This window comes from Trichomycterus rosablanca, chromosome 27, assembly GCF_030014385.1.
Source record: "Trichomycterus rosablanca isolate fTriRos1 chromosome 27, fTriRos1.hap1, whole genome shotgun sequence".
NCBI lineage: Eukaryota > Metazoa > Chordata > Actinopteri > Siluriformes > Trichomycteridae > Trichomycterus > Trichomycterus rosablanca.
This window is the reverse complement of record NC_086014.1, coordinates 4,923,128-4,948,591: the sequence shown is the minus strand read 5'-3', so window position 1 is coordinate 4,948,591 and position 25,464 is coordinate 4,923,128. Positions and strand designations below refer to the sequence as shown.

Below are 25,464 nucleotides of genomic sequence, written 5' to 3'. Positions count from 1 at the left end.
TAATCATACTACTACTACTACTACAACAACTACTACTACTACTACTACTACTACTACTACTACTATTAATAATAATCATAATACTACTACTACTTCTAATAATAATAATAATCATACTACTACTACTACTACTACTACTACTACTACTACTACTACTACTACTCCTCACACCATTCTAGTTAACCACATTCACATTTCACCATATTACTTCACATTACAAGCTTCATCACTTACTAATACATCATCAACTACTCAACATCACTACCTCTACTCACCTTCCAGGCCTTTGAAGGGTCGAGAGGCCGGACTAGACGCTAGAAGGACCCGACACCTTTCGAGGCTCCGTCGTGAACGCCACGACGGACGCGTGCCGTGATCGAAGCCGATACTGACCGAATATTACATTGTGACCTCGACGCTACGAATCCCCGTTCTACATGGAGGGCGTCGAATAACAGTATCGTCATTACAAGCGCCAAATCATCATCGTCGCTTTCATTTCCATTCATGCCATGGCACTGAAAATACTACACTGTCGATTCTAAATCGAACCATGAACGACATTTCACCACTCTGTGTTCGTCCTTTACCCAAAGTGCCAATGAATGAATATCAGTCGTTCTACATTCATCAGGGACGTTACGAGGGGTTCTCGCCGGTCCATTCCTCTCCTCGTGCTGTGACCTCGCTGTGGTGGAGAGGCTCGCGTGCTTCAAACATCCAAACGGCTATGCTTTGGGGGGCTTTGGCTCCCAGCAGGTTCGACCTTACCAGATACAACCTTTATCGAGTAGCCACACAAAACACAGCACGCCGATCCTCCGGGTGGGGGCTGACGACGCAGAGAACCCGTAGAGAACGCAGAAGTAGCGTAGAACGTGCTCCGATCGTCCCGGACCGGGATACCTGTTCGGGAGGAGGGGGAAGGGGGGGGGGGGGGGGGGGGGGAGTGGGGTTTAGGTCGGATATGCCAAAGGTCGGTTATGCCACTGAACATTAGTTCGGTCATTTAAAATAAAGTGAAACCTCAAACATTTTTTCCCATTTTTCAGGAAAAATACTGGCACTGCTATTTTTTGGGAACGGCCTCATATTCTTTTTTCTTACCTTTCCCTAGAGGACCAACACACACCGATCTACGGATATCCGGACGCCCGAAAGAGGAGGCTCCTCGCCTCGCGGCGGCGTCGGGCGGCCCCGTCCGAGTCCTTCCTTCGGTACCGTTATTCGATGTACGATGCTACTGGGACTCTCTACATATAGTATATATAGTGTTTTTATTACATTGTTGGAATTACCGTACTGTCGTATCATAGTCGTTGCATAGCATAGTTAACGTTTTCCTATAACTTCCTTATTTTCATTTGATTCGGCTCTATTTCGTTTACTCCGTTTACTGTACTTACACTGTACCGGAGCTGCCGTGACGCTCCGATTTCCCCCTTGGGCATCGATAAAGGAATCTCATCTTAACTACTAACACGTAGAACGCTAGTCAAAGACACGGCGACGCTTGACCCGTACGCACTTCAGATACCTACTATATATGGAATCGTGGCATATTTTCCACTACAAATGTCAACATGCATGAGCGTATGATAACTAACGTTACTATGATAACTAACGTCACTATTATAAGCGCTACGGACGGCGGCGTTTATTTTAAAAGGCTTCCGTGCTCGTCGTGGACTATGACTTAGGAAAGGCTCTCGTTAACACGGACGTACGGTGAAGCCGTGTAGTGACATCGTCCACGTCTGGAATGACGACGCTGACTTTGATCGATCTAAACCACGGATCAAAATAAACCAGATACCGACAGAGTCCGAGTCAAAACGAGGGGGCGTGGTTCGTTCTCCTCCATCGGAGCGGGGATCGGCGTCGGTGGAGAGGGAACTTGACGCGACGGGGCGGGTGGACGCCCTAAAAAAAAGGGATACAGAGGGAGAAGAAGGGGACGAGATGCATAAAGAGAAATAGATATAAGAATTTTAATAACATCGATAGACGTATAACAATTTTAGACTACAGATGAATCAATCCATCGCGGTCGGATGTGCTCGTACGTATTACCGTCAGACTATCGGTCACGTGTCGGTCTGCTTTCATTTATTACAGTCCGATCACTTTTACGTTCCATCGTTAACGCCCCTCTTTTACTACCGACCTGATTTTGTGAACATGTAATAGATTTGAAATCGTTTCGCTAATTATTTTAGGGTTCGAAGAAATGAATCGATTAAAGTCACGTATCGAACCGTGTCCCTCGACTACTACAGACACGACTGCTTTAAGATGACTTTTGTGTTGATTTTCTGTGACGATAACACAAACAGATCTATTAAAGTCTCGTACGATGTCGGTCATCGACTTTCGACTACTTTGACGTTCGGATCTATCAGACGTATCGTTCTTTTCTATCGGAGAGAGAGATATACGTTTGAACGTGTGCACCTGTCGATGTCAAACTATTTCATGAAAACATCTGTATCAGTTTGACTGTGCAAATAAATAAATAAATAAATACATCTATCATTTATACACACAGTCTACCTTATTTTTGGAAAGAATTTGAGTATTTCTTTTATAATCCTTTTTATCGTGCGAATATATACATCTATTCAAGTCTCATGTGATTCCATTCATTAACATCAAACTATTTTTATGCTTTTGGAAACAATCATCGATCTAAACTACTAATTAAAATCAAATAAACATCGACGATGTCGAAGTAAAAGAGAAGGGGCCGTGGGGTTACCTTCGTTCTCCTCGATGGGAGCGGGGATCGGCGTCGGTGGAGGGGAAACTTCACGCGACGGGGAGATCGGACGCCCTAAAAAAAGGGATACAGAGGGAGAAAGAGAGGACAAGATGCGTAAAGAGAAATAGATATATATATATATAATAATTTTTATGACATCGATAGACGCATCATAATTGTATACTACAGATGAATAAATCCATCGCAGTCGGATGTGCTCGTACGTATTACCGTCAGACTATCGGTCACGTGTCGGTCTGCTTTCATTTATTACAGTCCGATCACTTTTACGTTCCATCGTTAACGCGCCTCTTTTACTACCGACCTGATTTTTGGAACATGTAATAGTTTTTAATTCATTTCACAATTTTTTTTCGCGTTTCAATCAATGAATCTATTGATTGAAAACATCTGTATCATCGTTTTACTTTGCTGATGATTAAATAAATAAATCTATGTAAAAAGGAAGGGGCCGTGGGTCAGCCTCGTTCTCCTCGATCGGAGCGGGGATCGGCGTCGGTGGAGAGGAAGCGCGACGCGACGGGGAGATTGGACGCGCTTAAAAAAAGGGACAGATTCATAAAGATGCACGCATATACAGTTGCAATCAGAAATATTCAACCCCCCTAAGATCTTAAGGATTTATCAATTAAAGTTTTTTCAAAGAGCAAGATTCTTCTTTGGATGACTTGTTGGATGACTTGCGTGGTAGATACATTTAACACAGAAACTGCGCTAGCGAGTATTTGTGTGTAACGGTATATTTTGTTCACATAGCCATGTCTTCATTATTCGACCCCTATGTAATATTGTTGTTCTCAAAGCTTTCGGACAGTTTTTTATGGCCTACAGTAGAGTTGAAACATAATTAAGCCTTTGGGAACTCTATAATGATCCTTTCTTTGCTTTAGCTGTGATGCATATATAAACCCCACCGATGTCCAGATGATTGAACGTTCCAAGACACACCATTGGGAGCATCGTATGGAAGTTTCAAACTTATGGAACAGCTGCAAACCTAGTTGGCCAGGGAAGAAAGCCCAACATTTCATCAAAGGCCTTCAGCGACTTAGTCAGGACGACTAAGAAAAACCCCCGTGTGAGTGAAAGACACCTACAGAACGACCCGATGACGGTCAAGTGCTTCAGTGGCAACTATAAGACGTGCACTGAACAAACGAGGAACATCGCTGACTCCAAGATGCACTCCGCTCATGACCACAAGGAACATCAAGAGTAGACTAGAATATGCTAGGAGGAATCTGGATGAGACTCCAGAGTTTTGGGAGACAGTTCTATGGACCGATGAAACCAAACCGGAACCGTGTGGACGTACGGACCGGGGGTACGTCTGGCGTGCGAAAGGCCGGGCTCATGACCAGAAGAATACCGTCCCCACAGTCGAGCGTGGAGGTGGGTCATCGATGACGTGGGGCTGTTTTTCTGCGGCGGGGACCGGCAATCGTGATCGTGTACCCGGCATCGTGGATTCCCGGAAATACCGGGCCGTTTTAAAGAGGGACGTGATGCCTTCTGTTGACAAATTAAACCTCGGTGATCGATGGACTTTCCAGCAAGACACCGATCCCGAGCACACCTCCGAGTCAACCGAAGCTTGGTTGAGAAAAAGATCCTGGAACATCCTGAAGTGGCCTTCTCAGTCACCGGATTCAAATCTGACAAGACAGTTGCAGCACAGGAGTCATCAAACATCACTGAGCTAGAGGCTTATGCATGTGAAGAATGGGCAAAGATTCCAATCGAAAGAAGCTTGTCAGATCTTACCGAAAATGTTTGAGAGAAGTTATAAAAGCTAAAGGATGCTCCACAAAGTACTGAAGCTGGGGGTTGAATAATAATGCACATGTGTTCAAAGATTGATATTTTTCATTTGAACTCCAAAGTGAAGTCAACCTCTGTTGTCAAAATAACTCAAATATGCATCAATAAATATGTTTTGTCGTTTAATGAGGTTTTTTTGTCATTTATTGTCATTATCTTTCATCCACATCACTATAACGTCTTTCGAGGTGAGGGGGTTGAATATTTCTGATTGCAACTGTATATATATATATATAGATAACATCAATAAACATATTATATTTTTTACTATTGGTCACGTATTGGTCTGTAGTGATTGATCTAAATTGATCGTATCTTGTATAATGTATATCAATATAATTTATAGACACAGTCTACCTTATTTTTGGAAATAATGTTTGTATTTCTTTTATTATCATCTAGTCATGTCTCATGTGATTTCATTTATTAACATCAAACTAATGTTATTATTTTGGAACCATCATTATTGATCTAAACTACAAGTCACAATCAAATAAATATCAAAAACGTCGAACTAAAAAGGAAGGGGCCGTGGTATCAAATCAATAAACGTGTAATAATTTTATACTGGAGATGAATAAATCCATCGCAGTCTAATGTGTTTTTACCTATTACTATTGTTCATGTATTGGTCTGTAGTGATTGATCTCTTCATATTCTGTATAATGTATAGAAATATAATTTATAGACACACATTCTACATTATTTTTGGAAATAATTCATGTATTTCTTTTATAAGCGGTCATTTTTATCGTGTAAATAGGTACATCTATTCAAGTCTCGTGTGATTTAATTTATTAACGTCAAACTATTTTTATTCTTTTGGAAACAATTATTGATCTAAACTAAAATTCAAATACAATCAATATCGACAATGTCGAAGTCAAAAGGAAGGGGTCACCTTCGTTCTCCTCGATCGGAGCGGGGATCGGCGTCGGTGGAGAGGAAACGTGACGCGACGGTGCGATTGGACGCCCTAAAAAAAAAAAGGGATACAAAAGGAGAAAAAGGGGACAAGATGCATAAAGAGAAATAGATCTAAACATTTTAATAACATCGATAGACGTATAATAATTTTAGACTGGAGATGAATAAATGCATCGCAGTCTAATGTGCTTGTACGTATTACCGTCAGACTATCGTTAACCGCCCCTCTTTTACTACTGACCTGATTTTTTGAACATGTAATAGTTTTTAATTCTTTTCACAATTTATTTTAGCCTTCAAATAAATGAATCTATTGATTGAAAACGTCTGTATAATAATTTTACTTTGCTAATAAATAAATAAATCTATGTTCATATCTTGTATCATTTATATCAATATTTTTTATAGACACACGTTCTACCTTATTTTTGGACATAACTTTTGTATTTCTTCTATAATAATTTTTATCGTGCGAATAGATACATCGATTTCTAAGTCTCATGTGATTTGATTTATTAACATCAAACTATTTTTGTAATTTGGGAAATATATTTATTGACCTATAATATTATATATATAACATCAATAAACGTATTATCTTTTTTACTATTGGTCACGTATTGGTCTGTAGTGATTGATCTAAATTGATCATATCTTGTATAATGTATATCGATATCATTTATAGACACAGTCTACCTTATTTTTGGAAATAATTGTTGTATTTCTTTTATTATCATTTTTATCGTGCGAATAGATACATCTATTTGAGTCTCATGTGATTTCATTTATTAACATCAAACTAATGTTATTATTTTGGAAACAATCAATTATTGATCTAAACTACAAGTCACAATCAAATAAATATCAAAAACGTTGAAATAAAAAGGTTTGGGCTGCACGAGAGGCATTCATGTGTGTGTATTAATCACAGTCTGACATCAACAAATGAAAACATACAAGACTTTCATAGATGTATTGATTTATTTCCCATATAAAATGATTATACATTTATTGATTTGAACTATTCATTCTAATAATTAAACAATAAAACAATAAACACAGTTTGTAATAAATGAGGAACATCGATGCCTGTGTATATAAACTAAATATAGTTTTACAATCATAACTCACATTAAACCATCACAGATTTATTACAAGAGTTCTTTCTAAAAATGAGCTCTATAGCAGGCGAGGAACTAAGGTGAGGTATGAAGGTGAGGTATGAAGGTGAGGAACTAAGGTGAGGTATGAAGGTGAGGAACTAAGGTGAGGAACTAAGGTGAGGTATGAAGGTGAGGTATGAAGGTGAGGAACTAAGGTGAGGTATGAAGGTGAGGAACTAAGGTGAGGAACTAAGGTGAGGTATGAAGGTGAGGAACTAAGGTGAGGTATGAAGGTGAGGAACTAAGGTGAGGAACTAAGGTGAGGAACTAAGGTGAGGAACTAAGGTGAGGAACTAAGGTGAGGTATGAAGGTGAGGAACTAAGGTGAGGAACTAAGGTGAGGTATGAAGGTGAGGAACTAAGGTGAGGTATGAAGGTGAGGAACTAAGGTGAGGAACTAAGGTGAGGTATGAAGGTGAGGAACTAAGGTGAGGAACTAAGGTGAGGTATGAAGGTGAGGAACTAAGGTGAGGTATGAAGGTGAGGAACTAAGGTGAGGAACTAAGGTGAGGTATGAAGGTGAGGAACTAAGGTGAGGAACTAAGGTGAGGAACTAAGGTGAGGAACTAAGGTGAGGTATGAAGGTGAGGAACTAAGGTGAGGAACTAAGGTGAGGAACTAAGGTGAGGTATGAAGGTGAGGAACTAAGGTGAGGAACTAAGGTGAGGTATGAAGGTGAGGAACTAAGGTGAGGAACTAAGGTGAGGTATGAAGGTGAGGAACTAAGGTGAGGTATGAAGGTGAGGAACTAAGGTGAGGAACTAAGGTGAGGTATGAAGGTGAGGAACTAAGGTGAGGTATGAAGGTGAGGAACTAAGGTGAGGAACTAAGGTGAGGTATGAAGGTGAGGAACTAAGGTGAGGTATGAAGGTGAGGAACTAAGGTGAGGAACTAAGGTGAGGTATGAAGGTGAGGAACTAAGGTGAGGAACTAAGGTGAGGTATGAAGGTGAGGAACTAAGGTGAGGTATGAAGGTGAGGAACTAAGGTGAGGAACTAAGGTGAGGAACTAAGGTGAGGTATGAAGGTGAGGAACTAAGGTGAGGAACTAAGGTGAGGTATGAAGGTGAGGAACTAAGGTGAGGTATGAAGGTGAGGTATGAAGGTGAGGAACTAAGGTGAGGAACTAAGGTGAGGAACTAAGGTGAGGTATGAAGGTGAGGAACTAAGGTGAGGTATGAAGGTGAGGAACTAAGGTGAGGAACTAAGGTGAGGAACTAAGGTGAGGAACTAAGGTGAGGTATGAAGGTGAGGAACTAAGGTGAGGTATGAAGGTGAGGAACTAAGGTGAGGAACTAAGGTGAGGAACTAAGGTGAGGAACTAAGGTGAGGTATGAAGGTGAGGAACTAAGGTGAGGAACTAAGGTGAGGTATGAAGGTGAGGAACTAAGGTGAGGTATGAAGGTGAGGAACTAAGGTGAGGAACTAAGGTGAGGAACTAAGGTGAGGTATGAAGGTGAGGAACTAAGGTGAGGTATGAAGGTGAGGAACTAAGGTGAGGTATGAAGGTGAGGAACTAAGGTGAGGTATGAAGGTGAGGAACTAAGGTGAGGAACTAAGGTGAGGAACTAAGGTGAGGAACTAAGGTGAGGTATGAAGACAGTTCTGAGCTTACTACATAACATGACATTAATATATGGACGCCTGTACGGAACACCGTTACTGCACATACTCGGATCCTGGATCGTTCTTACCTGCGGGTTTCGTGTTGAGGTCAGATCAGCGCGCGTCTCGCTGCAGGATTCTTATTATTATTCTTATTCTTATTCACGTTTTCACATAAAATCCGATTAAAACCCGGTAAACACGGTAAAAAACAACGCTTCATCCTCCTGCACCTCACGCTCCAAACACACCGCCGACAGGCACCTACAGGCGACGCGCGACTTCCGGCGACTCCCTGCTGGCGTCTCCCTGCTGGCGTCACTCACGGTGGTGTTCCGAATCGCGCAGTACACACTCGCTCCCTACAGCCCTGGGTCCCTATTCTCAACTCTCGCTCCCTACAGCCCTGGGTCCCTACCCTCAACTCTCGCTCCCTACAGCACTGGGTCCCTACCCTCAACTCTCGCTCCCTACAGCACTGGGTCCCTACCCTCAACTCTCGCTCCCTACGGCCCCGGGTCCCTACCCTCAACACTCGCTCCCTACGGCCCCGGGTCCCTATTCTCAACTCTCGCTCCCTACAGCCCTGGGTCCCTACCCTCAACTCTCGCTCCCTACGGCCCCGGGTCCCTATTCTCAACTCTCGCTCCCTACAGCCCTGGGTCTCTATTCTCAACTCTCGCTCCCTACAGCCCTGGGTCCCTACCCTCAACTCTCGCTCCCTACGGCCCTGGGTCTCTATTCTCAACTCTCGCTCCCTACAGCCCTGGGTCCCTACCCTCAACTCTCGCTCCCTACGGCCCTGGGTCTCTATTCTCAACTCTCGCTCCCTACAGCCCTGGGTCCCTACCCTCAACTCTCGCTCCCTACGGCCCTGGGTCCCTACCCTCAACACTCGCTCCCTACAGCCCCGGGTCCCTACCCTCAACTCTCGCTCCCTACGGCCCTGGGTCCCTACCCTCAACACTCGCTCCCTACAGCCCTGGGTCCCTATTCTCAACTCTCGCTCCCTACGGCCCTGGGTCCCTACCCTCAACACTCGCTCCCTACGGCCCTGGGTCCCTATTCTCAACTCTCGCTCCCTCTCCCATATTTATTATTACTTATTATTTTTTATTATTATTTATTATTATTTATTTATTATTATTTTTTATTATTCTTTATTGCTATTTATTATTATTTATTATTATTTATTTATTATTATTCTTTATTACTATTTATTATTATTTATTTACTATTATTTTTTATTATTATTATTTATTATCATTTATTAGCAACGACATAACGCTTTTAAGTATTTTGCTTATTTCTAATTTGATCATTTCACAGTTCTTAGAGGGGTGAAAAACAATTACAAACAAATCTGTCTGTATATAATAATAATAATAATAATAATAATAATAATAATAATAGCACAAACACTAATGTCATAATAATGGCAATACTACTACTACTAATACTAATAATAATAACTATAATAAGGTAGCATGATCGGGGTGATTAATCACATTATTAATGACTATTCTTGATAGAACTTAGTGACTTAGCTGTCTCAGTGAAGAACACATGACCTGAACTAGGGGAATTTCTGGTCTGAAAGAAGTTTATTATAAGTATAATTAAGTTTATTTTAAGTATAATTAAGTTTATTATAAGTATAATTACGTTTATTATAAGTATAATTAAGTTTATTATAAGTATAATTACGTTTATTATACACACCGGAACTAAATTAGAGGGTTTGTGTAGTTTAACAGCACTGAATATCAAACGCATTCATCAGAGGCACCGTGATCTCTGTCTGTACCGCGTCTCGTCTGCAGTCTTCATGTTGGATAGTGTTTACAGTGTGGATAGTGTCCTAAAACACTGTAAAATCCCCTGCACTCGTCCTCTTGTCGGTGTGACGGGCACACGCTGCGACCCGGATGGCTGACACACGGGATGTGTTACCGAACTCCCCCCTGCCCCGCTGAGAGGGGCTCAAACGAGCACGGGGCGCGTCGGAGGACGGGGCCGCGCGGCCGAACGTCAGTCTGGAGGCCGATTTTCTGTTGTGGAGGTGAAGGCGTCGACCCGGGTATCACCGAGCGGCCGTACGAGCCCGAGTGCGTACGAAAACCGGCGCGGTGGACGCGAGCGTTTCAGTTTTGGGGGTCGGCGAGAGGGGGTACGGCTCTACTACAAGAAAATATAGTTAAATGAGGGCCACACAGACCCAGAGCCACACACGCTCTCGGTACATATCGATAAATGAGGGCCGCACAGACCCAGAGCCGCACAGACTCTCGGTAAATAATGATAAACGTAGGCCACACAGACCTTGGGACGCACAGACTCCCCTCATAAGATAATCAAAATAGGCCACACAGACCCTGGGCCACACTGCCAGTCATGACAGAGCATATGTTCCTCATGAAGACGCCGGTCAGGGTAAACGATATTACAGATCCCAACGACACTGCTGTACCTGATGCTTTTACTTTAGAACTTTTACTTCCATAGCCATAGCCTAGTGGTTAAGGAACTGGACTAGTGATCAGAAGGTCACTGGTTCAAGCCCCACCGCTGCCAGGTCGCTACTGTTGGCTGACTTCTGAACGGGAACTCAAAATGATAATTATACTTCAAATTTTACACACCGTCAGTCAGAATTTTACTCTTCGTTTTTATTCGGCGTGATCACGGCTTCACGATCCAGACGTGTCACGTGAAACGTCTGACGTTACCTGTCGATCCGACGAAGAAAAAAAAAAGACACTGAATTGTGACGTGTGTGATGGTGGCGTGTGTGTGTGTGCGTCTTGCCCGTTGAAAAGCTGGGATAGGCTCCAGCTAACACCCCCCCCCCTCCTCCCGCGACCCTAATCGGACGAGCGGTCAACACGGCGGGTGAGCGAGTCGAACCCGACTCGATACCTTCTTCTTTCCGTACCTCTACACGCTTTCGACACCTGGATGTGAACGAGGGGAAACTCACAAACGAACAGAGTGTTACAGGAGACACTTTATTAACACACCGAACTTAACGCACGTAAACGACCGACGTACAAGAGAGAGAACAAACGACACCGAAAAACAAACCGAAAGGATGAAAAAACACTCTTCGCGCGCTCCTTCAAACGTGACCTCTCGCCGCTTCGCGTGGCGCGGTTCGACGGGGGTCTCGTCCGCCGCCCCGTCGGCCCGCCGTCCGCCCGTCCGGGTCGGGGCGGTCGCCTCTCCGTCGCGAGACGCGCGCGACGCGGTCCCACCGCCTCCGCCGACTCGCCGTCCTCCCGGGCCGCCGTCTACGCACCTCCGTCCGTCCCGCCGTTCTTCTTCTTCTTGGCTTTATTCAGCTTGTACACGTCGAAGGTCTTGTTGCGAAAGACGCGGGTGAAGAGGCCGGAGTACGGAGCTTCGCCGCTCTTCACCGCCTGGCAGAAGCGAGGGTGAGGGGACGGCGTCAGATCCGGCTCGTTCTCCCCGGGCCCGTCCATGACCTGAAGAGAGACGCATCGTTTACTGACCGCGGAGAGAAAAGTTCGCGTCGCGGCCGGTTTGGGCCTCGCTCGTTTCTTTGCGACATACTTATACAGAAAGCTAATTATATTACTGACGACTCATTTGTGCTCATGTAAACAGGGCTAGTTTGACTCATCTATAAGGTCGAGCCACAGAGCTTCACGATAACAGACGTGTTCGGTAGACGACTCGTGCGTACAGATGTCTCTCGGTGGTCTACAGTTGGCGTCCGAACCCTGACCGTCGAGCTATGTCGACCGTCGAGTTCGTTTGTCCACGCGGTCGGACGCGATTTAAGGCGCCGCACTGCTGAATCCTTCCTGAGGACCTGCTTTTGATCGTAGTGTAGTTGTATATATATACAGGCATAACATTATGACCACGGACAGGTAAAGTGATCATCATCACGCCATCTGTCAGTAGGTGGGATATATTAGGCAGCGAGTGAACATTTTATCCTCAAAGCTGATGTAAGAAGCAGGAAAAAAATGATCAAGCGTGAGGATTTGAGCACATCTGACCAGGGCCAAATCAATATGGGTAGACGCCCGGTCAGATCGGAGCGTCTCCAAAACCGCAGCTCTGGTGGGGCGTTCCCGGTACGTCTGCGGGACGTTCTGGACGAACAAGTCCGATCCACGGAGGCCCCACATCACGACTTAGAGGTGTTACATCTACAGGATCTGCCGCCGACGTCTTGGTGACGGACACTACGGCGCACCTTATGGGGTCTAGTGAAGTCCATGCCTTGACGGGTCAGGGCTGTTTTGGCAGCAAATGGGGGGGGGGGGGGGGGGGGGGCGACACAATATTAGGAAGATGATCATAATGTTATGCCTGATCGGTGTATATCTATGATGCAATACATTTATATAAACGTATATTTGGACGGAAGAAAGAGCGACGATTTGAATGGCAGTTTTGATCGACATGAGAAATGCCTTTCTTGCTTTTATGCAACCCGGGTACGAGCCGGCTCTACTCCCCCCCCCCAAGAGACTATTAAATTATCGGCTTTTATTCAGGGGATGAAGCTGCAAGTATAGCAGCTCGCATTCAGAACGCGGGCGTACAAAATATTCATTCTCCTGAAATCTGGAAGGACGTTTTCTCATTTCTCTTCCTACCTATGCTGTCTCATGCTGTTCTGTAAGAAAACAGTATTCGATCAAAATATCAAATTTTTTATCATTTATAATTTATAATTACAGGCTGCCTGAAGTCGATTTCTACGATACAAAACATCTCTTCAACGTTTCACACCGATTTAAATACGTGCATGAATATAGATATCATACAAATGACACCTCGCCGGAGATCTATGAACCCCACGAGCTCGATCGTAGGGGAAAAGAGATGCCGGACGAGAACACAGCCTGGAGAGATCCACATCGAACGAGGGGTAGGCGGTTCGTTACGAGGTGAGACGCCTGGCTTCGGCCACATTTGTAACATTTGTGACCCTTCGTGTGTTCGGGGTCTCCCGACGAGCCGGCGAGATAATGATCCGCCGGTCCAGATCCGAGCCTGACTTTGGCTCCCGCGCCCCGTGGTTAGCACCGCTCGGCTTCGTCGGCTCGTTAGATACAATGAAGCGGCGGTTCTCGGCCGGTGAGTCACAGACAGGCACGTAGACTAGTCTGGAAGTCGATCGGAACCTCACGTCCTTATATACGGTTCTGTATGATCGGCTGACGTACAGTGACATGAACGGTAGTATTAATACTAAGCGATCGCGTCACACTTCCTCTCCGCTGATGCCGGCCCGGCTCCGATCGAGGAGGACGAAGCTAACCCACGCCCCCTCCGACACATGGGCGACAGCCGTACGCATCTCGTCACCGACGCCGGACGAGCTCGACCGCACATCAGCTCTGTGTACGGAGAGACGCACCCTGACAGCACTCTTTCCTTGTCTCTGTGCAGGCGCCATCGATCGGCCGGCGGAGGGAGAGAGTCCCTGTCCGGCTTAACCCAGCCCTAAGTGAACGGCGGGCCGATCGTCGCTCGTGTGGCCGGACGGCAGAGCTGAGACTCCTGAGCGGCTAAACAAAACTAGTGATAATGTAGTGATATGTTTATGTTCGTGGTAGCTTAACGAGACTATGACCGAGGTGCATCGGAAGGACACCGAGCGGTACGGCGTTGTGAGTCGGCGCATCTGAGGAATGTCCGAATCCGTTATTTAGTTTATTACTGACTGCAATGTTTTAATCAGTTGTGGTCTATAGTAGTCAAACGGTTGAGCCTCTAAACCTGGAAGTATGTTTACAAAGAAATATATTTAAGCTGTACATGCGTATATGTATACGTGACAAATAAAGCTCATTATATTAGATACATGCTGATTGGCTGGTGGTAATAATGTACACAATTTTGTACATATATATAGTTTGTCCTCAGTTTGATTGCCATCGAGGTGGGTGTATTACTGCTCACGCCTCCTCCGCCTGCTCACAGCCCTTAGCGGAACCCTTTTTCACCCATGCGTTCTGCACAGGCGCCTCTCTATCTGCCGATCAGGGTCCTTACACGGCGCTTGAAGAACCCACCCCGCATGGTCCGGTCGTCCCGCCCTAGCAGAGACGCGTCTGCTGCAGGCTCTGCCACCTGGGCCGCCCCTGGTTCTGTGGCTGTAATGTAGTATTGGTCTGTCTAAATTCAACTGAACTAGTAGAATTTTAAAAGTCTGTGATGGACAGACGTGTGTTCGTGGGGTCAATCACCGCAATAGAACAAGCACCCAGTCAGTCTCCGCCGTAGCCACGGCCCTTACACGCATAAACGTGTTTATATCTATTTACAGTTTCACTCTGTACAGAGCTCTGACTCGACGGTAAAACCTAACGACGTCTAAAGTAACAGCTTTTTAATTACACTAAAACTGCGCTTAGTATTAAAAAAAAAAAAGCTATTTGTGATGAGAGATAGATACTGGAGCATGAAAGTGTGAATCACAAGAAAAAACACCATCCGCTGAAAGCTAATAATAACCCAGGGAACCCGCTGTGCTCTAACAATGCTTGTTTTTCGATTCCAAATAAGATTACGAGTAGAATAGATGAAACATAGCTACGACGCGGGAAGAGTGCTAGAGTCTGCTTCTACAGGGCGACGGTGAGGTGCGCGACTTACGTGTCCGTTGGCCAGGTCGAGCAGGTCCCTGAGTCTGCAGCCGCGGCTGTGGCGACGCTCGTGACAGATGCTGTCCTCTAACGCCACGTAGTCGGCTCCTACGGAGCGCAACAGCCTGTGCACCTCCTGGGCGGACTGCCGAGCGTAAATCTGGTACACCTGCGGAGGAGGAGGAGAGAGACCGGAACAGAGTCACGACCGCGCTACGCGGATTAACGTCGTTAGTTACTGGGGGGGGGGGGGGGGAGGCCAGGAGATATCGCATCGGGTGGACGAGAACTTTTACGGGGCAGGCGCTATGTTTTCAGGGTCGATTCGGCACGTGTCCTTTTTTAATATATTTTATTTAAGCATTTTCTCCCTTCTTCTCCCTTTTTGGCGCGTCCAATTGCCCGATTACGTCACGCTTCCTCTCCACCCCGCTCTTATCGAGGAGGACGATGCTAACCCCTAACGTCCCCTCCGACACGTGGGCAGCAGCCGTCGGCATTCTGTCACCTACACTCAGCACTGTGTACGGAGAGACACACCCCGATCAGCGCGCACTTTTCCCGTCTCCGTGCAGGCGCCATCAACCAGCCAGCAGAGCTCGTAGTCGCGACAGTTACGAGTAGACCCTATCCGGCTTTTAATACCCCCCCCCCCCCCATACGAACAACAGGCCAACGGGCGTGTGTCCTTTTTGATACAGGCCTTACATTACAGTGGGAACGATACGGCTCGCGGCGCCGGATCTCGGATTAAACAGACGAAGTCTGGAGAACCGGACGTCCGGTCCGGCGAGAAGCGTACCGAGACCAGCAGTTTCAGTGACTGTCCGCTAGCCGGCGCACGTCTCTCTGTTTACGTGAGTGATAGGCTTCATTTTGACAGGAGGCTCGCTTGGTTCTCGCCTTTTTCTCTGTGTTTTATGCACCAGCAGTGCTTCAGACTCCGAGTCCCCCACTATATACGATCACCCTGGATTTCACTCGCTCACTGTCTCAACGACTTATCCAATCAAGCATCGTGGGGCGGTGCTGGAGCCTATCCCAGATTTTCAACGGGCGCAAGACACACGGTAAAACCCTGGACGGGGCGCCAGTCCATCACGGGGCAGACACACGTACACACACCCATTCACCTAGAGGGCGATTCAGTGTCTCCAAGTAACCTGACTGCATGTTTTTGGACTGTGGGAGGAAACCCGAACATGCAAACTCCGCACAGAAAGGACCCGGACCGCCCCGCCTGGGGATCGAACCCAGGACCTTCTTACATTGTTCATTTCACTGTTTATGCGCATGTAATATGTGCATGTCTAGCACTTTTGTGGACCTTAGGGATGTGCTTTCGTGTGCTTTACAGTATCTGGATACTGTAGACTAAAATATGTAGACTATTACTTATTGAGCATTTCCTTTTAGTTCACAGTATGGACTGTTTAAGGTGAGCCTCGTTCGGTCGCGTATAAGCAGCCGTGGTAGCTAACAGAGCTCCCTTACCTGCCTGGTCCTCTCGCGCAGTGCCCGGTCCTCGTAGTGCGGGTGATTGGTGAGCGCTCTGCCCGTGCACAGCTTTATCCCCGCCAGCAGCTGCATGCTGCCCGCGAACACTGCACGCCTGGGGGTGTCGGAGCTGCATAAAGAACGAAGCATCCGGCTTATTTTTCATGTTTCATTAACATTTAATAGCGTGTGTGTGTGTGTGTATGTGTGCGCGCGCGTGTTAAAAAAGCAGAGGAAGCTGTACTCGGCTGCTGACATTTAGTTTTGAACAGGAGGAAGGATGCTAACTGGCACGGCAGGGGGGCGCGCACTCGGGCGTACGCTTCCATTTGTCGTGCAAAACGCTCCGATAGGAATTCAGACTCTAGGCCTGTGGGAAGGGCTCGTTTCGCTGCCGAAGAGGGCCGTGGCATCGTTACGGCGAGCGCTATTTGTCAGGGGCGAACTGTTACACTATAGCTGGTCCTTTGGGCATCTTTAAAACACACTTTTAACTGCATTTGATAATAATAACACACACACACACACACACACACACACACACACACACATTTTAACAATGCAACTAAGCTTTCCTAAATGAAAATGCTTTTTTGTTACAGACCCAACATTTCATCACAACAGTCCATGTTTCACAAATATCTATGCATTAGGCACCGGAACAATGCTTGTGCTGGTCAGGATCCGGATAGGACATGTGGTATTTGCCTCCTCCGGGGGTTCCGTTTTCCTCCCACAAGTCCAAACACATGCAATACAAATTGCCCCAAGTGTGAGTGTGTGGTGACCTGCCCAGGGTGATTCACCCAATAATCCGTACCCACAGCGACCCCGATCAGGATAAAGTGAACGACTTCAAGCCTGGTTTCTGGTCCGACATGACCGTGCCCACGTTCACAAAGCGAGGTACACATTGTGTGACGAGCTGGGTGGGTGTGGAGGACCTCCAGACCCCTGATCTCGATCTGATCCTACGACTCGGGGTAGCCGGGCGAGCCAGGCCGGTTCATCCGACGTCAGCACTCGTTTGACCGTACGGGCACGGATCTGAACACGATCGGCTCGGAAGGGGAGCGGGGCTCGCCACATCAACGCTCTTGGCACTGAAAGACAGATGTTAAACCAGCGCATGGTACTTTTAGCCATGTAGTTTACGTTTACATTTTTGGCATTTTAGCAGACACCTTTATTCAAAGCGACTTACAATACAGTGGGACTATACAGTCTGAGCAATTGAGGGTTAAGGGCCTTGCTCAAGGGCCCAACAACAGCAACCTGGTAGTGGTGGGGCTTGAACCAGCAACCTTCTGGTTACTAGTCTGGTACCTTGTAGTGGGAACTACAAGAGAAGGTGAAAAGATTTTTGCACAAAGTCTATTTGTGTGGCGCCTGATTCAAATCTCAGCTCTGCTACCGGTTGGCTGGGCGCCCCCTAGCAGGCACGACTGACTGAAGTGCCTGTAGCACAAAAAAAATTGGCCTCTAGTCTGCTGGGTGGGAAAAGACCGGACTAATAAGGAGTGGGGTGGGGTTATCAATGCTGTGTAAGGGAACCTGGTTTCCCAGGGCACCTGTACAGAAGTAGGGGTGTGTGGATCTACAAGCTGGACCAACTAGGTAGGAGTGTCTAATAGAGAGGACAGTGAGTGGACACGGTATTTAATCCACTCATACCAGCACAACACACACTAACACACCACCACCATGTCAGTGTCACTGCAGTGCTGAGATCATCCACCACCTAAATAATACCTACTCTGTGGTGGTCCTGTGGGTGGTACTGACGAGTACCAGTGACAGAACTTAAGGAGGATATCGTTATCTGCTTAATCAAACCGTGCTCAGGTCCAGCAAGATCGATGAGGGGAGAAGGACTGAAAAGGTCAACCGTCACTCTTTGAAGGGCAGTAAGGCGAAGCAGCCCGTCCGAACATGAAAAGCTGTTTTTTATTTAATTCACTTAACCTTTAACCGTGTTAAAACTAAGACACGATACTCAGAACTAACGGTCGCTAGGATTGTTATGTCACTGTCAAACTGCAGGGTAGAAAAAAAGATGTAGTTTCTGTGTTTAGCTGGCGGGGACGTGTGTGTCATTACAAGGATTTCTTTTCTTTTATCAAAGTGAAACTCTGCCTTCTGCGTCGTGCATCCTCGAACACGTAGGAGGACGTTTGGCCACGGGACGGTTCGATGACCGAGAATCGAAAGAGCAAACGAAACAACTCGATGCACCTCAATTCCTCCTTGTTCTCCTTTCCTGACACGACCACCCACGCGGCAGTGACGCACGCTTCCCGTTAAGGAATATCCGGGACGGAGGCAAAGTAGGACGAGGTGAAAAATGGCTACAATTACGCTGGTCAGTATCTATCAGAAGGAGCCGCTCAGGTGGCGCAGCGGTAAGGTACGCTAGCTCACCAGAATTGGGGTCTCGAATACATCGTATCGAACCTCAGCTCTGCCTCTCCGACTGGCCCGGGCGGCAGTATAAACAACGACTGGCTGTCGTTCAGGGTTAGGGGGTAAAAAGTCGGATCATAGGTCCTCATAACTGGTGCGACTGCGGCCCCCGCCGGCTGACTGATGGCGCCCGCACAGGGCTGAGGAATAATGCTGATGGGGGTGTGGCCCTCCGTGCACAGTGCCCGTCGGTGTATGAACTCGACTCGTGCGGGTGAAAAATGCAGTCTGTGCTGACTGTGCGTACCGGAGGGGGCGCGTGTCAGTTGAGAGGCGTCCTCAGTCAGCGGTGAAGGGTCGAATCAGTACAGAGGACGCAATCAGGGTGATTGGACACGACTAGACTGGGGGATAAAAATTGGGGGACAAAAAAATATAAATAATAATAATAAAAAAAAGAAAAGTGGTCCAAGGAAGGAACAGCGGTAAACCGGCGACAGGGTCATGGGCGGCCAAGGCTCATCGATGCACGTGGGGGGGCGAAGGCTGGCCCGTGTGGTCCGATCCAACAGACGAGCTCCTGTAGCTCAAACTGCTGAAGAAGTTAACGCTGGTTCTGACAGAAAAGTGGGGGCCGCATAGCCGCAGACCAGTCAGGGTGCCCGTGCTGACCCCTGTCCACCGCCGACTGCGCCAACAATGGGCACGTGCGCATCAGAACTGGACCACGGAGCACTGGAAGAAGGTGGCCTGGTCTGATGAAGCCGGCGGAGGCAGTGTGACGTCCTGCTGGGAAACCTCGAGTCCTGCCAATCGATGTGGACGTCACTCTGACACGTGACAAGCGATCGGGGTCCTGAGGGAAGACCTTAGAGACACCGATGGTGCAGCTCTACGGCCGTGCACGTGGGACCAGCTCCGTACTCGACGTACGGCAGGACCACACTGCAGATGCGCTGTACGCTGTATGTTCGAATCCACGTACGCTTCGCCACGGTACGACTCTCGTAATCCTCGGTTCGAAGCTCAATACTCTCTTGAACCCGAGTCGCTGGATCATCCATATTAAAAAGGAACACGATCACTGAGAGCTATTCAGCCCGTCATCACCACAACGATGCTGTTCCTCATGTGCATTCAGCTTTTTAGAATCGAGACCTGAATACGGCCCTTCGGCCAAAGACTTGAACCTTTCGGAGCAACCTGTAGGTCACTTCCTGCCCCGGGAACGGGAGGAGGTCGCAGGCGTTTTTAATTACTCCGTATCATATTGTGGTGAGATTCTTCTGGCCCAGGGCTGATTAGCATTTTATATTTCATTTCAGTATTACATTCTCTTGCATAAATGTCAGCTTGTGTTGGTCTGCACCTCCCTGACATTATAAAAAATTGATTAACGACGTTAATATTCAACAGACGAGGAGGGACACACTGGCCTCGCCGGTCGCTATCGTGAAGGAAGATGATGCCTGTCTTTCTCCCCCCATCGTGATTCACCGCTAGTGATTACAACGAAAGACGTTATACTGGACAAAGTCGAATAAAGATCGATAGTTTATTAGTTTGGCGAGTATTAAACTGCACGTTGAGGCAATAAATCTGGCGTGGAGGGTGGATGAAATACTGCAGAAAGAACTGCACATTTGTTCAGATCCACGTAACATATAGAAGCACTTTGTAGTTCTACAATTACTGACTGTAGTCTGCATGCTTTGTTACCCCCCTTTCATGCTGTTATTTAATGGTCAGGACTCTCCCAGGACCACTACAGGTAGAGCAGGTATTATCTGGGTGGTGGATCATTCTCAGCACTGAAGTATGACACTGACATGGTGGTGGTGTGTTAGTGTGTGTTGTATACCAGCATGCTGATGGAGTTTTTAAACACCTCACTGTCACTGCTGGACTGAGAATAGTCCACCAATCAAAAATATCCAGCCGACAGCGCCCCGTGGGCAGCGTCCTGTGTCTAGAAGATGACCGACTCAAACAGCAGCAGTAGATGAGCGATCGTCTCTGACTTTACATCTACAAGGTGGACCGACTAGGTAGGAGCGTCTAATAGAGTGGACAGTGAGTGGACACAGTATTTCAAAACTCCAGCACAACACACACTAACACACCACCACCATGTCAGTGTCACTGCAGTGCTGAGAATGATCCACCACCTAAATAATACCTGCTCTGTAGTGGTCCTGTGGGGGTCCTGACCATTAAAGAACAGCGTGAAAGGGGGCTAACAAAGCATGCAGAGAAACAGACGGACTACAGGCAGTAATTGTAGAACTACAAAGTGCTCATATATAGTGAGTGGAGCTGATAAAATGGACAGTGTGTGTAGAAACAAGGAGGTGGTTTTAATGTTATGGCTGATCGGTGTACACCGATCTAAACACCATAAAAAACATAATAAAGTCTAAGAACGTCCACCCACGTTTTAAACGGAGAGCACCGATCTGATCTCCGGAGGCCGTGTGCTCGCTCGCAGCTTTGCTGTGGGAAGGCGGGAGTCTTTTTTTCATCCCGTCAGTCGCTCCGAGTTATTACAGATTTAACAATAGGGGTCGACGCGCTACGGCGTTCGGAGGCAGCGAGGCGGAGACGGGGCGGCAGACGCGGAGAGACGCGGACGCCGAGGAGTTCAGATACGGCTCGATAACGATCCGATCGAAATGTCATACGATCGATCTCCAGATGAGACAGCGATTCGGCGCTAAATGACATTTTGCTCCGAGAGTCTAAAAAAGTGATTAAAACCTGCGAATTAAGAGACTAGCACCTGCGGCGCTCGTGTTTAATGATACGATGTCGCTCACACAATTAACACCGAGTTCACAGAGGTTCGAACCGTCTTACGACGAAGCGGAGCGCTACGGTGGATTGTCGGGCCAGGTGATCGCGTGGGTCGTAGAAGGATCAAAATACAGGGATTGTCTGATAAAGCACTTCAGCCGTGTCGGCGGGGTGTCGTCTAAAGGGTGACGACCAGAATGGGGAAGAAACTACAGGCAACAGTGACAAGTGTCTCGTTCCAGTTGAAACATATATTACCCATGCTCTGAGGGGGGTTACGAAAGTTTCCTCCGGAGAAAATAAAGGGCTAATTTGTCTTCATTATCACAAAACACAACAGCGTTCGGAAATAATGCTGTTTTTCCATGCTGACAACAGGACGTGCGGTATAATAATCACCCGAAAAGACAAAGGAAACTGTTTGGGTGTGCCACAATGCTGAAAAAAGGCAGTCAGATGGAGAGGGCACAGCTCAGTCAAACAACGTGCGCACACACAGCAGGATATAGTACGACATGTCAAATTTGGAAAAACAACAGTGGAACTACGTGTGATAATTGATTACTTTTGTTTTTGCACAAGTTTATTGTCTCCAATTCACCTCACTCGCACGTCTTTGTACTGCGCGAGGCAACCCACGCAGACACGGGGAGAACACACAAACTCAGCACAGAAAGGACCCAAACCGCTACACCTGGGGATCGAACCCAGGACCTTCTTGCCGTGAGGCGACAGTGCTACCCACCGAGCCACTCTGTACAACATATAAACGTGTCGGAACCAGCCCCGGTTCTGGACTGCGTTGCTTGTGGGGGGGCAGTGAGCAAATTTGGGGGATTGGGGGGGGGTTGTAATGCCCACCCCAGCGCCCCCATAGCGCCGGCCCTGCTTGTGTTACTCTAGTTTCGCCCTAAGCCGGATTCGAACCTAGGGCGGAAAAATATGCGCGATTTAATAAACAGCTTGTTGTGCTGATGTGCCTGCGCACACACGGCGTTACCGAGACTGACAGTAAACACTACTTAAAATAATAACCAAGAGCTTTGTAATTCTCACGGTAGCGGTAGCGGCAGCGCCCTGGTTTGAACTGTATAGATGCATTGCATTTACTCAAATTCTAACCCTCCACTTTGGCTAAGCCTGTGTCCACTGTATTCTCACATTCCTGTTCTCAGATCGAGGAATGGATCCGGATGTAATATCCCACTGACGTTCTGTCCACCTGCCTTAATGCGTGCATTACGCTTCCTCTCTACTGAAGCTAATCCCCACTTCTGATCGAGGAGAGCGAGACTGACACACACCCCCTCCGACACGCGTGCAGTACCAACTGCCTTTTTTCACCTGCACGAGGCGCGTTCATATGCAGATCAGCTTTGTATACGGAGAGCGACACCCTGATCAGCATTATTCCCATAATTGCACAAGTTATGAGGAACCCTCATATCCGGCTTTCCCGTCCCTGAACAACAGCCAATCGATGGCAGAGCTGAGATTCGATAAGATGTATTCGAAACCCCAGCTCTGCTGTGCTAGCGTATTTTACCGCATTCAATATGCTCTTTAAATATACGGCCATGTGTTCACAATCTGTAAAAAACTCAGAAACACTCCAGCAAACAATAAAAATCTCTAATTAAAAAATATCGACTTTTAAAACGATTTATGCTCCTATACAGATTTTATAGGCCTGTCCTAGAGCCATTGGGTTTAAATATACTGTATTTAAGACACTAAACAAGATTATTGGGTGCATTTCTTTATTGGGTCGCATCAAATTAATGGTCTAGACGTAATACCAGGGCCGCAACAGCTACTCACTAAAATCCGGTAATAAAATAGCCGGCAATTAATTTAATTAGTGATTAGCTGGGACATTAGTCCATAGTAAAACAGATGCGTTTGGAAACTCGAAATCTGAGCTACCGTGTACCATTATCTCTTTTTAACGTCTTTTAGTTTATTTAATGCATCGTTTGAGAAAAGGGACACAATCACTACATGACATCAAAGTCCAGCTAGAATTACAGAATATGTTCGTATATCTCGTACACATAATGACTTGTCTTATTGCCTTTACGTTTCGTGTAAAATGCTCTTGAGGTAATAAAAGAACTTCCTTTGTGGTGGTTTTTACGTTTATTTCATGTAACTGCCTGTTAACACTAAGTGCCCTCTGACTGTGTAACACCGACCACTTCAAAAAGGGGTTTTACGTTTATGGCCGCTCAGGTGGCGCAGCGGTAAAAACACACGCTGGAACCAGAACTGGGATCTCGAATACATCGTATCGAGTCTCAGCTCTGCCTGCCGGCTGGGCTGAGCGGCCGCACGAACGACGATTATGACCTCTGCTGGCTGACTGATGGCGCCTGCACGGAGATGGGAAAAGAGTGCTGTCAGGGTGTGTCTCTCCGTACACAGTGCTGATCCGCATTGAAACTCGTCAAAGTGTAGGTGGTGGAATGCTGATGGAGTTATTAAACACCTCACGGTCACCGCTGGACTGAGAATAGTCCACCAACCAAAAATATTCAGTCGACAGCACCCCGTGGGCAGCGTCCTGTGACCGCTGATGGAAACAGCAGCGACAGATGAGCGATCGTCTCTGACTTTACATCTACGAGGTGGCCCGACTAGGTAGGAGCGTCTAATAGAGTGGACAGTGAGCGGACACGGTATTTAAAAACTCCAGCACAACACACACTAACACACCACCACCATGTCAGTGTCACTGCAGTGCTGAGAATGATCCACCACCTAAATAATGCATGACAGTATGTAGAGAAACAGATGGACTACAGGCAGTAAAGTGGAGCTGATAAAATGGACAGTGTGAATAGAAACAAGGAGGTGGTTTTAATGTTCTGGCTGATCAGTGTATGAATCATACGTATGGCAAACTCCGCAGGTCTACAAACACTCTTCTCTTCTAGAACCCTCAATCCACGTGGCTTAGCAAATATCAAGAGGTTCCAAGCGCTCAGGACTGCACCGCTTCCAGTTTTCGAGTTCTTTTGCTGAGGGCTTAACAATCTGCAGCACAGTCAAGTATCTGATGATGGCAGAATCTGAATCGGCTCTCGACAAAGTCCTCGCTCCATATGCACTATCATTAGGTGCCTAATGTGCCGAAAGCGGAAGCCAACTAAGCCTTTTTGGCAAAAAAAAAAAAGAGTAGCTAGTGATGGTATAGATCTGTGTTAACGAACACTGCCCCAAAGACGTCGGCTGTTAGTGAAGCGGTCGGGATCTGCGGTCAGAAATGAACAACTTTATCACGTGTTTAATTCGGTTTCATCCGTGCTACGCGGTACACGCTCACATGAGCGAAGGAAGATGAAAGGCTAGCTCGGTTTGACTGAATTGCTGACGGTTTGCGACAACAGCCCAGGCTAAAGTTAATGATGTGATCAATGCTGACATTCCGAACATCATTAAGTTATCCGCACGAGGTCTCTAAACGTTTAATCAGCTGTTTTGTCCCGCTGCAAAGCAAAGCATTAGGGGTCTGTCTGAAAACCTAGCGAGCTCTCTGCACAGACGGCATTTATGTCATCGTACGCGCTCCAGAAAGAAGGATGTCTAAATTCTGAGATACCTTAAAATGCTGCATACTGAGGTGCCTTAATTCTGAGTGATTGTGGGTGTGTTCGAAAACCCAGTGAGCTCTCTACATAAACGGCATTTATGTCATCCTGCGCGCTCCAGAGAAGGAGGCTGTTTGAAATCCTAGATGCCTTGATACCCTCACTAGTAAGGTATCTTAAAATTTCAACGCTACTTTGACTCAAGAATGAGGGGCGCATCTGATGCTGCCTTAGCGGCGAAGGCAATCCCAG

At 46.8% G+C, this 25,464-nt stretch overlaps 2 protein-coding genes across 3 annotated transcripts in view; both read right to left on the bottom strand.

The window, feature by feature from the left end:
* Window positions 1-1,020: 1,020 nt before the first annotated feature.
* On the bottom strand, window positions 1,021-5,851 carry LOC134304310 (uncharacterized). Its single transcript, XM_062989919.1, has 3 exons — window positions 5,505-5,851; window positions 2,759-2,833; window positions 1,021-1,923 (listed from the first exon to the last, which is right to left on the bottom strand). Exons 1-3 carry the CDS (start codon window positions 5,647-5,649, stop codon window positions 1,799-1,801), a joined length of 345 nt encoding a protein of 114 aa, XP_062845989.1. The 5' UTR covers window positions 5,650-5,851; the 3' UTR covers window positions 1,021-1,798.
* A 5,435-nt stretch (window positions 5,852-11,286) lies between these two features.
* LOC134303957 (C-mannosyltransferase dpy-19 homolog) overlaps window positions 11,287-25,464 on the bottom strand; it is a 65,836-nt gene continuing 51,658 nt past the window's right edge. For both annotated transcript variants that reach the window (XM_062989464.1, XM_062989465.1), the window contains 3 exons: window positions 16,424-16,556; window positions 14,940-15,098; window positions 11,287-11,782 (listed from right to left, as the gene is read on the bottom strand). In XM_062989464.1, coding sequence (XP_062845534.1) covers window positions 11,588-11,782; window positions 14,940-15,098; window positions 16,424-16,556 — 487 coding nt within the window. In that variant the 3' untranslated portion in view covers window positions 11,287-11,587. The remainder of the gene's footprint in view (window positions 11,783-14,939; window positions 15,099-16,423; window positions 16,557-25,464) is intronic.